The 14,466-nt window shown below is 39.4% G+C and overlaps 1 protein-coding gene across 6 annotated transcripts in view; it reads right to left on the bottom strand.

Annotated features, from left to right (window-relative positions):
- Nucleotides 1-2,330: 2,330 nt before the first annotated feature.
- Nucleotides 2,331-14,466, bottom strand: part of ARHGAP6 (Rho GTPase activating protein 6) — a 323,769-nt gene continuing 311,633 nt past the window's right edge. For 5 of the 6 annotated variants that reach the window (XM_027638993.1, XM_027638977.1, XM_027638983.1 and 2 more), the window contains exons 10-13: nucleotides 14,118-14,215; nucleotides 7,743-8,005; nucleotides 6,002-6,082; nucleotides 2,333-4,749 (exon numbers count right to left, since the gene is read on the bottom strand). In XM_027638993.1, the coding sequence (XP_027494794.1) occupies nucleotides 4,043-4,749; nucleotides 6,002-6,082; nucleotides 7,743-8,005; nucleotides 14,118-14,215 (1,149 nt within the window). In that variant the 3' untranslated portion in view covers nucleotides 2,333-4,042. Of the gene's footprint in view, nucleotides 4,750-6,001; nucleotides 6,083-7,742; nucleotides 8,006-14,117; nucleotides 14,216-14,466 lie in introns of all 6 variants that reach the window. The other variant, XM_027639009.1, reaches the window with a different exon arrangement.

Here is a 14,466-nt window from a genome sequence, read left to right as displayed (position 1 = left end):
CAAAATACTCTTTAATGAGGTTGAGAACCATCTCCACCACTCTGCAGCTCTGTGAGGCTACAGCATTGCACAACGGACATACTACTTTCTTTTTTATTTTCTTTTAATTAATGCAAAAAGAAGAGAAAGAGAGAGACAGAGAGAGGGAACAAGGTGAGGCTCAGACATCCTGTGTGCTTCCCAGAGGAGAAAGCAGTCCTTGACCCTCTGCCAGACCAGCAACACAGAACAAGCTGATGCTCCAGAAAGGCTGGAATTGAGGTTTTTGACCTTGACCAATGCATGTGAAACAACAAACCCAGTAAAAAACCATGAAACACCCCCCTCCTCAGACCATACAAACACAAATTTCAGTTCATTGAACCACATCATTTCAACAGCACAGAAATTCTGAGCAGCATTAATCCATGCCATGGTGGCAGCCTGGGCTCCCAATGGAGACAGCAGAGTGCTTGAGATTTCAAGTACCCAAGTCAACAGTTGGATTGGCTCAGGTTTGTACCTCAATCACTCTCAAGTGCTTGGCTGGGCTCCTGCCTGCAGGTTGCAGCACCAAGTCCTGCCGTTGCCCAAGCAGCTGAACAGGGCTCACTGGAGGCGGCTGCCAGAGGGGGCAGCCGGTCCCACTCTCCTCCTCTCCCCTTCTCTGACCCTGTCCCTCCTCCCCCTCTGTGCCTACCACTTGTGAAAGCCACTAAGCTGCTTGATTTTATGTGTCTCTTGCACAGGGCAAGTTTTAGCCAGGTCAACAAGCCCCAGAATTCCTCCCACCACTCCAAGAGCTGGTGTAACTGATGGGATAGGAGGTTGGGGAAAAGGGAGAAGGTTCTCCCTCAGCAGAGGAGCACAGTCTCAGAATGGGTGACTCAACAGTGCAATCACATCTTGTTTTAAAAGACAGCAGCAACAGCAATTTTCAAAGTAATATTTTGAAGTCTGTGCTTTTCCCTTTTTCCCTTGGCTGAGAGGTTCCCCACCACATCTGGCTTGTACCTAGAGCTGTACTGAACCCTTGAATTTTTTTCTTTCTGCAGCAGAAGAGAGAAGGGCAACCCCTGCTCTGCAGGAAACTCGTAGGCACCTTGTTCTTGGAGCACCCACCTCTCCTGGGCTCACCTGTGAGTGCACTTGGAAGACAACCCCTGAGAGAAAGTAATTCAGCCCATCAGGGGGAAGCGGTTTATTTACAATCCTAGGTATGAACCAGCATGGTGCAACAGGAAATGATGGGAGAGAATAGAACCACAGGAGCTTGCTGTGAGGCCTCAAGACCTCCAGAGAAGACCTTCTCTATCACACTCTTCACCGAAGCACAGGCCCATGACCCTTTTGCTAAGGCAGGAATCCTCCTCCCCAGAGAAAAAGAGAAAAAGCTTTGATATCCCCACACTACAGACTTTCCTTGTAAGAGGAGCGTTATGGTTATACAAAAGCATGTGTCATAGGAAGAAAGACACTGCAGAGATCTACAATGGGATACCACACTCAGATCTATCAGGCAACAAAAAACTAGAAACAACCTTTCATGGCTACTTTTCTTGTGAAATGTAGAAAAAAGACATAAAAATTATGTCACTGACTTGAGCTTGGAAAGAAGTACAAATAAAAATTACATTCTTAATCTACTTGTGATAATTCCGCTCTGTCCTGTTCAAGTGAAAATGATACAAATAATGTAATCTTGGCTAGTGTCACTTTAATCCACTGGAATTTATACTATACCTTCTTTTTTTCCAAATAACAGTTTATTGAAATTTGTTCAGACAAGACTGTCCTCCAGCACTGGTCTTGTATTTTGGTTTTGTCTTTTGTTTAAACTCCATGTAGTTGGTAATATGCAGATATTTACAAACACATACAGAGAGAAGTACTGGCAGAGAGCAATCTCTTTATGAAGCTGAGATATCCTTAGACAGCTTTCACTAAAAATGTGCAGGTGCTTCTGTATGTAGAAAGGGTTTTAAAATTAAGAGATTGATATCTAGTGAACATAGTATCTTCTGCAGCAGGATTTACACTATGCCTGGTTTTGAGGATTATTTGGGAGCTAATTCCCTGTAGCAAATCTGTATCAAGCCTGGCATAATACTGAGAAGTGATCAAATAGTGAAGATTGCTTGTGAGAACTCACTTTTTTCCTTCCTTATATATTACAATCATTTTAATTTGGGGCGGACTGCCTTTTTTGGAATAAATTGACACAGCGCTGCTGCAACAAGGTAGACACAAGAACCTTTTCCTATAAAGTCTCATATCAAGATGGTATTTAGAAAAGCCTTGCAACCAGCAGAAAAGATTTTTTCTGCACGCAGCATTCATAAAGAATCACAACAGCCAAAGGCCAAATCCTGCCCCTTTCTACTTGGCTTGGTGTTTTTATCTTGTAACTTTATTTGAGAAATGGAGATATGAGAGGAAATGGAGACATGATGGGTAGACACTTTATATGATGGATTTTAAGCCTCAAACTGAAATAAAACCTTGGATCTTGTATATTTAAGTAGCAGTTGAAGGTGGTCCTTAAGCTCCTAAGCCTTTTACATGTTTTTTGACAGAGATACTAAGAATGCAATAAAAACACATTATTTTCCCCATAAACCTTACTTCAAAAAAAGGAGCAAAAAATATGCTCGTTGTTTTACTTAGCTTTTTATTCCATCATTATGGCACAAGATAGAACTTAAAGACAACATTACTGGATATGTCTTCAACTTCATTAAAATTAAGACTAATATGTTTTATAAAATTCTTTTATATGATACATTTTCCCTTATCGAGTGTTAATAAGGATTTTCTCTAGAATACTGCGGCACATTGCCACCTGCTGGTCACAAACCGTTCTGCAACTTAAAAACACCACAACGTGTATAAAACAGCAACATTAACAATGCAACATACAGGTACTGAGGAAGTATTACTGACCCAGACTTTGGCACAATATTTATAGAAACGCAGTTGTGAGCTTCTCCAAACCACATGTTCATTTCTGAAACTCTGCTTGACTCCCTTTAGTATGTCTGCCTGCATTTTTTTTCCCTTCTCTAACTCTTAATGCTGGAGCTTTGTTATTTCAAAGGAAAAGCCATATTCCTTCTCAGATGTTACACATCTGAATTTATGGGGTTTGGTTTTCTAAAATTTGGATTCCAGTTTATTGTTTTAGAACAATACATAACATCATACATTTATAAATATATATATTATATCCTGTATATATAACATTGGGTTTCCTTTAAAATGGGAGGGCAGACCTTTGCACTACATCCTTAGTTGGTTTAGGCATGATGTTGCTCTTAGCTGATTCTGTGAGTTGCTTCCTACCAGAATCTAAAGAAATACTTTTACAATCTTGTACCGAATTTTAAATTTTTTTGAAAACATATTTATAAGAAAAAAATATTCGGTATTTTCCCCTCTAAGTTCACTACTACCCTTATAAAATATATGGCTTTTCATGTTCCACTCTATTTTAGTGTTTTTCAATAGGCAGTGAAAAGAAGGACAACTTTCCCCTTTAACAGCTTTTTTTTTTTATATATATATATATATATATATATAAGCACAGAAACCAGCTTGTGCACTTTCTATAGAATTCCAATGCATACCACGGTAATGTAAGTGCAGTGATTTTAAAAAAAAGCAGTCATGATTGATTGACATCTGTATATGAAAACATAATATATGATTATCATACAATACCCATTACAGAATATACAATCATCAAAACTGCAGATATATAAATACATTTTTAGCAACATCAAAGCAACAGTTTTATCTTATACACAGCATATGCATACAGTTATTACACTAAAATTTTCATCTTGTTTTTTTTTCCAAAAGTTTGCTGAAAAACAGGAACATACTGTATTTGTAAAGTAACTGCTTGACAGTGCTGTTACAAAATTAAAGTGAACAAAGTTTTAAAAAAGTATATGCAATTCAGCTGATATAAAACAAACAAGCCCTCCCTGTTTTCCAATGTCACCACTGTTTTCCTATGAAACGGAGGCACAGGTATGAATGGCAGCTCTGCAGAGTCAGATCATACAAGGGTTTCTGGGAGAGCATCAGGGTTATCGGCTGATAAGAGCTCCCAAATTTGCCACCTCTCCCTTTGCCACTCATTCCAGTCCGCCTCTGAAACACTTTTACTGTTCTGACTGTGAGGTGCTGTGGAACAGGTGTGACCCGCTTGTGTGTGCGGGGCCGGCCGCTCCTGCCTGGAGGTGGCCTGGTCAGGGGCTCTGGCTGGTGGCCCTCCAGTTGCTCTCGGCCCTGAACCTTTTTCTGGGCGTTGAAGTCTCCACAGAGAGTGCAACGTTGAAGAAACACTTGACTGCTGTGACGAAGCAGGGCTTGGTTTTGCTGGGCCTGGGTAGGGGGGTGGTGGGCGCTCTTTTCTGTAGGACGGCTTGGCTGTGCTTTGCAAACAACCCGCGTTCGAGTCACGCTCACTGAGGTCCTCCACACTGCTTAAAGTCAAGTGCTGCTCCGACTTTGAGTGTGACAGGTCTGAACTCCTGCTGCCAACTTCAGTTTGTGCGTTACTGCACACACGGGACACCATGGGATGGAGCTGACACTCGGGAATGGCAGCTGTCGTTTGGCTCCTTCGCATGACCTGCCTGCTGCTGTCCAATTCCGAGGAGCTGCCCTGCCACCGAGGAGAATACATGGCGAGGTTCCCTTGGGAAAGAGAGCACTGTCCGGGTCGCAGCAAGGTGCTTTCATAAATGTTGCCGTAAGAACCTGGGGGACAGAGTCAGAAAGACAACATGAGTCTGCAGAACCATTTACGTGGCATTAAACAAGTTAATGCTTTTCCCCCTCACCACACTGTAGAAGAGGGATGGGGGCTTTTACCATCAGGCTGTGCCACTGCCGGTATATCAGCCCCATCTCCAGCTGAACCCGGGGACACAGAGCAGCAGCCCTACATGGATCTGAACCACATCTAATATGTTACCTGTTGACTCTAATACTTTGCTCGGTCATAAAGCCTTATGGTACTTAACATCTTTCAAATGAAGAGTGGAGGGGGTTGGGGAGTGTTTTAAGTCTCACAGTTCCTCTGTGAGGTGGGTGCAGATGGGAGAAAAACAAAGGCAGGACAGGTCAGGAACTGGCTGGGAACACACTGACTAGCAGCAGGGTCAGCACTGGAGTTGCCAAACTCACAGCCTGTGCTTGTGGCACTGTGGCAGCTGCTCTCAAATCTCCACTGGATGTCCACCTTCCAATAAAGCAAGTCCAGAGGAGGGCCATGAGTTGATAAGGGGACTAGAGCACCTCCCCTATGAAGACAAGCTGAGAAAGTTTGGGCTGTTCAGCCTGGGGAAGAGAAGGCTGCATGGAGACCTCATAGCAACCTTTCAGTATCTGAAGGGGGCCTACAGGGAAGCCAGAGAGGGACTCTTCATCAGAAACTGTAGTGACAGGACAAGGAGTGATGGGCACCAATTGAAAGAAGGGAAATTTAGGAAAATTTAGGAAATTTTAGATATTAGGAAGAAATTTTTTACCATGAGGGTGGTGAAACACTGGAACAGGTTGCCCAGGGAGGCTGGGGATGCCCCAACCCTAGCAGTGTTCAAGGCCAGGTTGGATAAGGCCTTGAGCAACCTGGTCTAGCTGGAGGTGTCCCTGCCCATGGCAGGAGGTTGGACTTAGATAATCTTTAAAGTCCCTTCCAACCCTTAACATTCTATAGTTCTATGACTCTACGAATTTTAAAAGAATATAAAACTATTTATGGAAGTAACTTTAAAATTACTTTTTATATTATCTTTGATAGTTTGAATTGTTGCTGCTTCCCTGTATTCCACTAAATACCAAGAAGTATAATCACTGTGCTTCTCTGTATTCTACTAAAGAGTCACCTTTCAATAGCCCAACCCTGGACAATATGAATTCTCCTGCTGGTTTTACTGCAATTTCTTGAAACCAAGAAATTGTTTTTGTCTTTGCCAGATTTGGGCTTAAAACTTGAGAAGTAACTGACCTGTCATTGCTGGATCTTTGCAGCCACTTTTCAGCGTTGAATGCCAAGTACCCCAGATATCAAAATGATCTTCAGAAACATCTAAACAGCAGTAAAAGCAGGGGAAAGATGATGAATCAATCCTCTTAAAGACATTATTAAGAAATATACCAGTGGAATGGTAAAACCTTGTATATGTTATCAGAGTCATTAACATCTGTTAGCATCTTTACTGTGCACCTAACACAAACATCTCAAATGTGAGACCCCACCTGGAGTACTTCATACAGTTCTGGTGTCCCCAGCAAAACGACATGGAACAGTTGGAGCAAGTCCAAAGGAGGGTTGTAAGTTGATAAGAGGACTGGAGCACCTCCCCTATAAAGGCAGGCCGAGAGAGCCCATTCTAACCCCTGAGTATTCTAAGTATTTGTTCACAGCTATTTGTTGTTTCAGGCTCAGATCCTGCAACGGATTCAGCAAGCTCTGTGTGGGGAGAGCGCCTGAGTTGGCTGAGTCCTTAAGTCCTCTGACTTATTGAATCCAGAGAATTTGCCACAGGAACAGGACGATATGGTCCACAGAAGGTAGTTTCTGGCAAAGCTCCCTCAGGCAGCCCCAGCCCCAGGGGTCACTGTAAGGCATGCTCTATCAACCCAAAGATGCTGCTGGTCTTACATGGAAGTGCAGCCACAAAATAGAGATTTAATGAAATGCACATATCAGGCATTGTGCTGGATTATAAACAGTTTCATGCCTTCTTCTGGTTCCATTTGTCAGTAGAGGAATTCCCTAATTTGTCATGGCCCACTACTGTTGTGATGGATATTAAAGTCCAAAAGATGGTTAATACAATAAAACTTCATGTGATTTCCTTTTCATAGCTTAATAGAAATCTGAACAAATGTTTAAACCTATTCAGAGATTTAGATGCTGAATATGAAAGATAAATGCCCACTGGCATTTATAAAGCATATAATTGAGATATTAGTGTAAATCCCATTAAATCCCAAGGGAAGTGCCTAACCAGTACCTCTGAAATAAAACTGTTTCAAAAATACCACCAAACAGTTATGTGCATCCCTAAGCATTGAAAATTCTTTAAGTTTGGTTCACTAAGTATGAATTTCACGGATGACAATTTTTTTAATACATATTTTTATAGGAAAAGCATCTTGAAGTGCTGGTGAGCTATTAGACTAAACCCCAGTTCTTTACCAAAGAAATCATTCAGGTATGCACTCCCTAGGTAGCTACAGAAATTATGTATCCCTGCACTAGTATTGCTTGGTGTGTAATTGGCTGCAGATGTAAAGCTGTGCAGCTCGGCTATGGTCTCCAGTGAGAGGGTGTTGAGGTAAATCTTTACAGTTGGAGAAAATCTGTAGCTTGAAGTCTCAGATTTTTCCAGTCTGGACCATAACCTTGCAGGCATTACAGTCCCACAGATCAGGACTAGACTTTGCCATGCTGTCACAGATAGGCTGAAAAGCAGGACATACATAATTCTACTTTCCTAAAAATAGCTCCAAGTTTTGAGAAGTGCTATACCAAGAGCATTCCTGACAGTTGGCTGAGTTAATGGGGAGGACTCAGCACAGACCCTTTGGGCTCAACACAAAAAAAAGGATGTTGGTCTGCCATTTTTTTGTAAGGTTATTTACATGATGGCTCCTCAAATCATGGTAGCTGATAATCCAAACCCAGCACTTTTCAATTACTTCAGAAATCCCCATCAGTCACTGAGCAGGAGGCACTATACCTTTTCCAGCCTGTGATGCAGAAGAATTCTCCTTCGGCTTAGGTTGCAAGTGTCCAACCAGCATGTACTGCTCAGGTACCTTGTACAGCTTATCTGGGCTGCGAGCAACTTCTTCTTGTGATGCCAGCAGCGAGCGCTCAGACAGTACCGGGGAGTTGTTGTCATATGGGGAGACATCGCCACTTGAAGCTTTGTTGGAGTCTGTGGAAGAATGTCTTTCTCCTGCGGAGTAGGAACCTTCTGACCGCATCATCTCAGGGCTCCTGATAAATTTTGATAAACAAACTACTATTAATAAAAAATGCTTTATGTTCACAGCTAGAAGTGCAGTTCAGCATCAAGACCAGGTTGAATGGGGCTCTGAGCAACCTGGTCTAGCGAAAGGTGTCCCTGCCCAAGGCACGGGATTTGGAATTAGATGATCTTTAAGATCCCTTCCAACGCAAAACATTCTATGATGATACAGATAAAATCAAATACACGAGAATGGTCACAGCTGCTGAAATGAAAACCCTTCAGAAGCAGTTACAGAGGTGGATTTTCCATGAGTAAAACTTTTGTCATGAAATGGCCAGCAGAGGCCACTCAAACTCAAAGGATGTTGCTGTCGAGAACAAAAAAAACCCCACACAACTGTACAGTAAACCACAGGAAACTAAGCAGTGAATCAATTCCTTATGTTACCTTGGCAATTTAGCTTGTTATAGCAGTAAGCTGAGGGCACGATAGGGAAAATTAATTTGATGCTAAGCAGTATGCTAAAATAATTTCTTCTATTGTGAAGTTTTGCACAGTCAGTGAAATCAAGCACTCAGCTCACCTTCATGCTATGAGAATGATTTTCTTCTAGACACATCAGAAGGTAAATATTCTACAAGGGACAAATAGATGTATCTACCATACTTATGACTGCAGCAACAAGCAACTGGCTCTCCTGATACCTTCTACAACTTCTTTTACCTTTTCACCTTTACATCAGCAACTGCATTTAATTTGGACAAAGAAAGGCAAACAAAGCCCCTGACAAAGTACAGCCAAGGCTCAGAGAGACAACTAATTTTTGAAATGTGTTGGGAACATTGAGGGAGATTTCTTGAACTGTCACAGTTTACTACACAGAACAGGAGGCAAGCTGTGAGTCACTGTGAGTCACTGAACATCACAAAGAATATGTAGAAATACTCTGTAAACAAACATAACTTTTTTCCCTATTTTTCTCTAATTCTCTAATTAATATTTCTCTTACTCATTTTTAATTTCTCTGAACCTTTGTTTTTTACATACTCATCTTTTCCTTCTCTTGAGTCAAACACTTCTCTGTGACCTCTTGTTAGTATCTGTTCTAATTAAATGTGATACAACAGAGGCTCATTCTTGTAAATGTTTGAAAATGCTCAGCCCTTCTCAGAGTCAAATCCAAAGACAGCTTTAACTGTGTGAGCAGCCAAAACTCATTTCTCATTATGGAACAATAACCCCGTTTCCAGACAAATGAAATAAAACTGCAGAAATAAAGAAAACACACAGCTAGCCACAGAACATTAAATATTAATACAGAAATAATGAGAAAACTTAACTTTCAAGCTGTTTTTTTTTCACCTGGTCAATTTACACATTGTATGTCTCAAAAAATAAAATATATACACTCAACAGCATAATTATTATGTTAGTCAATATTCATTTTTTTTTCAGTATAAAACAAACCATAAAGCATTGGGAATTAATTAAATAAGGTTACTCCTCACTAACTCTCAGTGAGAAAACCATCACTGAACTGATCCTATCCTGAACTTTAACTGGGGCTTACTCAAACAAATAGAACTGTCATTTGGCTAAGTAGCTCTGTTCCAGGCTTCCCAGTGTGTTAATGTTGAGGAGTCATTAATTTAATTAAAAAAAAAAAGACAAAAAGCCTCAATTAGGTAACCTCTCATCTCAACTTCTCCTCTGAAGATGAGTCCAACACAAATTAATCGACAAACAGCCACACACCGAGGAATTATTGTATTTTAAGTATGTATAATTCTATTACAAACCTTTTTTCCCTTTTTTTGTCCCTTACTTCTTTCATCTGTCCTCCTAAGTTCTAAAAAACCCTTGCACAGTGATATGAGATTTAAGTAATGTCTTGGGAATTTAAGAACTAGAAAGACCTCTTAGAAAAGGGGAGAAATATTAGAATCTATAGGTTTCCTATGACCAAATGTCTTTCTCTCCAGCTTTCTAGACCGAATGTCATCTAAAGCTCACCCTGCCAACTTACAGACATACTTAGCACTAACTGGTGACATTACTGGTGACACCAAAAAGGCTTATCACATCTAAATCTTTGCAGCACCAAAACCTAACTGTACTGCAAAGACAGAGGTAAAACCACCACTCAGCCATGGCAAGGTAACACAAGGAAGAAGGGAAACAGAAATGGAAATGAAAGAATGTGGGAACATAAATTTGAGCTTTGTGAAACACTGATTTCATGTCTTACCTTGAATGATCTGTTATAGTCTATCTCTTCTCAAGACAGAGCTCCTGCTAAAAATTTACCTGAATGGAAACTTTCAAGTCTTTCAAAAGATTCAAACATTCAAGTTTCTAAACTGATTTACAGTTTCTGCTGGTAAGACCATGCTATTATATATATATATATATATAAAAAAATAACTTTCAAATTCAAAAATAGCTTTAAAAATCAAAGGATGTGCCTGTGGATTCTGTCAATCTTACTACAAAAAAATCATCAAAATGGATTGAGTACTTTAAAGCTGGAAATTGAAGTCATACATTTGCTATGCTCTTCATGAACAAAATAAAACACAACTTGCAAAAGACTTCAGTTTGTATCTTTGCAAAGAACAAATTCTCACAAATTCCTTAAAATAAAACTGTTTGCTTTATTGTTTGAGTTCATTAGCAAACAGATGTTTACTAAAATTCAAAATTCTTCTTCCCTTGGATAGTGAGATTCTTTACCGACACACCAGGGAAAAACTAAATTGGGAAGCAAACTTCGCAAGATACCCACTTGTTTATATGCAGTCTGTGAAGAAGGGCAGATTATGGCCCCCACAGCGAATAAATAGATGATTCTGTGCAATCAAATGTGAGAAATGGGAAGGCACGTAAAGTATTTTCCAGTGGTTATGAACTATGTTAAGGAAAATATTTAAAAAGTAGTTAAGTACAAATGGAAAGGTTTGAAAGTTGCAAAATCAACCTATGCCACATGAGTTCAAAAATATGATTTCAGATTCCAAACCAACAGGCATCCTTCTATGAATTTATGCTAGTCACCAGAGTCTACTTGTATGGATAAACTGGTAAAATGTTAATAGTAATACTTACTTCTACTGGGGATATTCCTACTTTTCTACTAGCATCAAAGTTATCAAAACAGAAATCCCTTTCTGTTTCTGGCAGAACCCCTTTTCTGCGATACCTTAAAGCTTCTGAGTGGGAAAACAATTATGCCTTCAAGAGGCAAATCATATGGTGTGTGATGGCTTGGCAGCACACAGTAATTTCCACACATATTTGAGCAACACAGGTGCCACCAACAAACCAGATTACTATGGGATTATGATGTGGTTGCTACTATAACAGGGTAGAGGACTCCATGATTCACAGAGCCTCTGCAGCTTTGAAAACTGCATTTACACATACTGCATGACCTATGGCTTAATTTTTGTGCCACAGGTCAAGATGGATTAAAACTCATCATCATAATCCAAAAACATAAACAAATTCTGTAACTTTGAAACTCATCTGCTCTAAAAGGACTACTAACCATTATAAGCAATAAATAATCATAAGAAATAGATTTTATTTTTTGTTAGTTTAAAGATGCTTCATCTTACAGCTGTAAACCCCAAATTCCATTGTCATCAAGCCAACATACAAAAAACTGGGGAGTCATCCACAAAAGCACACTTCACAATTGCTGCCATTTGTAATTAGCGCTTTACCATGAACAACTCTCAAAAATTCCCTGACACACCGTTCACAATGCTCAGCTCTTAAGAGAACTAAAAGATGAGAAATATCTGATTTGTCTTCTCTGGGGAGGAAAAGAGACTGTGTCTTCTCTGTTAGACCAGAGCCAAGAAAGTATTTATAATGACAGCAAAAGCAGAAATGTGAGGGCAAGTGCAGAAGCAGGACCGCCAAAGCAATTAATGTGACATTAAAGTCTTGAAGCTCATTCTATACTCTACTATATGCAGCCAACTAGCTCTTCTGATGAAGACTGTCTCAAGAATATGCAAACTTTTCTGTTCCACAGATCCTCATTTGGATCTTGAGTATGTGACCAGGCAATTTCCAAGAGCAGTAAGGATGCCTTTTTAAGTCTCACTTTTATGAAATCAAGACAAACATCTCCTTGTTGTCTACTGCCTCACATTTCTTATTGGAAAAATAAGCAACAAATATGTAGCTTCAAAATTGAGATTATGCTCTGAAATAGATTCATCTCTTAAGAGCATCACACTCCTAGCAATAACACTTAAGCAACATTCCCTCTAATTGCCTGGAATATCTTAACCAAGAAGTTGCAATCACAGTGAAAACATATCTCATTAACATTAAAATAAATCACTTACATGATAGCAGAGTAGAAGAAAAATGACAGATAGTAAGTTTTTCCTATCTCAGTGATATTTATCTGCCCATTACTGAAAACACAATAAATTAGTACTAATGTAGCTATACGTTCCTATTTGGCTTCAGAACCTTTCCTTACAAAATGCCTTTTGTCAGTTGTGACCACCTTTCCACAATAAATCCATTTTCTCCTGTAACTGTGCATGCTGGCTAAAGGTAAGGAAGCTTAAGGAAAGGTCAGCTAAAGAAACAGGATCTAACAGTAACCTGTTACATCCACAATGATTTGTGACTAAGTTATGCTCAATTGATATGTGTAGTCACACATGAGACACAATTTTACGTCTTTTTATTATATAGACATTGAAATCCAGCATGAAGGTTTGCATTAGCTTGAGTTAGAAATAACATGATCATTCCAAACTGAGGGCTTAAAAAAAGAAGTCTCTACAGACTTTACCTTATATCATGTGATTTGCAGTCTCTCCTAATTGTAATCCTGGCTCGTGGCAAATGTGAAACAAGTGTAAAAAACAGCTAATGTACTTGTAAACTATCTTGTACTTATTGTGATCTAAATACACACATGTTTACTTGTCGGTTAGACAAACTGGCTGAAATTATTTCACATAGAGAAAATTACCCCAAATCAGATATCAGTGATAATTTCCTACTGTTTGTTATCTGTTCATGTGGTTAAGTTAGCAAACTAATAAAATCCTATACAACACAATATATTCTGCATATATTTTTATTTCCAAATTTTATAACTGAAGAAAGCTTTTCCCCCTAGGTGTTTAAAACTTAACTATTTCTTGCATACCTCTTCCTTTAAAGCCAGGCACATTATTATATTACCTCCAACTATACAATGTTCAGAGGGAGAGAAAAAAAATTATCGCTAACTGACTGTTTAATTATATTCTGAATGCACTAGGCACTTTCCACAAATACAGGAAGACAAAGTCCAATCTGTCCTAGAGAGTTTAGAGTCTAGAAAACCTCTTAAAAATCCCTTACAGTAAGTCTGTCAAATTTTGTGATTTTTGGGTCTGACATATTGGTATTCAGTAGAATAAAGACAATGACTGTGTGGTCCCATGAGGAAGCCAGGAATCCTGTTAAAATGAATGTACAAACTCATAGCATTAAGGCACAAGAGTGCAGGCATATATACACCATACACAAAGTCAAAATATTACATATATCATAACTGCAAGAGTGATCGGTGTGGGTTTTTTCTCTTCAGATCTTTCACAAAGCATACAATTAAATAATATCCAAAGAGTCTCCATAAACGTGCTGTTGTGGCAGTTGATTTGTTTACAATATCCTATGTGTACACGATAGGAAAAGAACAACAAACTGGTCAAGCGGCTCACCAGGCTGGTGTTAAGGCACTCCAGAGTGTGTTTCAAGGATAGTGGAATAACGCCTCCTGTTACTGAAGACTACAATAAACCCAAGACATAAACCAGCAGATCACTAAAAAACATCCTGTCAGGTAATAGTGCACTGAATAGTCTTATGTACATGTCACTGTTCTCTGCAGTAGAACACAATCTTTCCTCAGAACTGGGAAACAAGTTTTGTCTTTAGAAAACACTGTACAAGAGTCATAATTTCTTTGGCAGAGTCCGTGTAATGGGGAGAGTAGTTCTACACCACTGTAGACAGTGCAGAAGAGCTGTGGAAAACTGGAACCTTTTGAACACTTCCAGCGGGAGATAGAAATTCCCAGCAGAAACAGGGATGATGAAAAAACAGATTACTCACGATGACTGGGAAGCTTTCCTCCTCAACAAATAGTCCACAACATCTGGGTCAGTCTCTAATAAGCTGATAAGCACTTCATTCTGTAGATCAGGGGAAACCTATGAAGATATCAAAAAATACTCAGCTGGAGATTAATATCCATTCACCAGTAATTTTGGTACTATGCTTAATCTAAAAGAACAAACACAATATGTTTACAGAGAGTACATAAAATATTCAGAAGCCTCCACTTAAAGGGAAATTTCATGTAACAAAAGATAAAGTAGACTAAGGATCACTTTGCACAATGTTAAATGCTGATTACTGTTGAATAAACAGTTGGTATCCAGTTGGTTTTTATACCTGATAA

Source organism: Corapipo altera, unplaced genomic scaffold (assembly GCF_003945725.1).
Source record: "Corapipo altera isolate COAL_440 unplaced genomic scaffold, ASM394572v1 0, whole genome shotgun sequence".
In the NCBI taxonomy this organism is placed as follows: domain Eukaryota; kingdom Metazoa; phylum Chordata; class Aves; order Passeriformes; family Pipridae; genus Corapipo; species Corapipo altera.
This window is presented reverse-complemented; position numbering and strand designations above follow the sequence as displayed.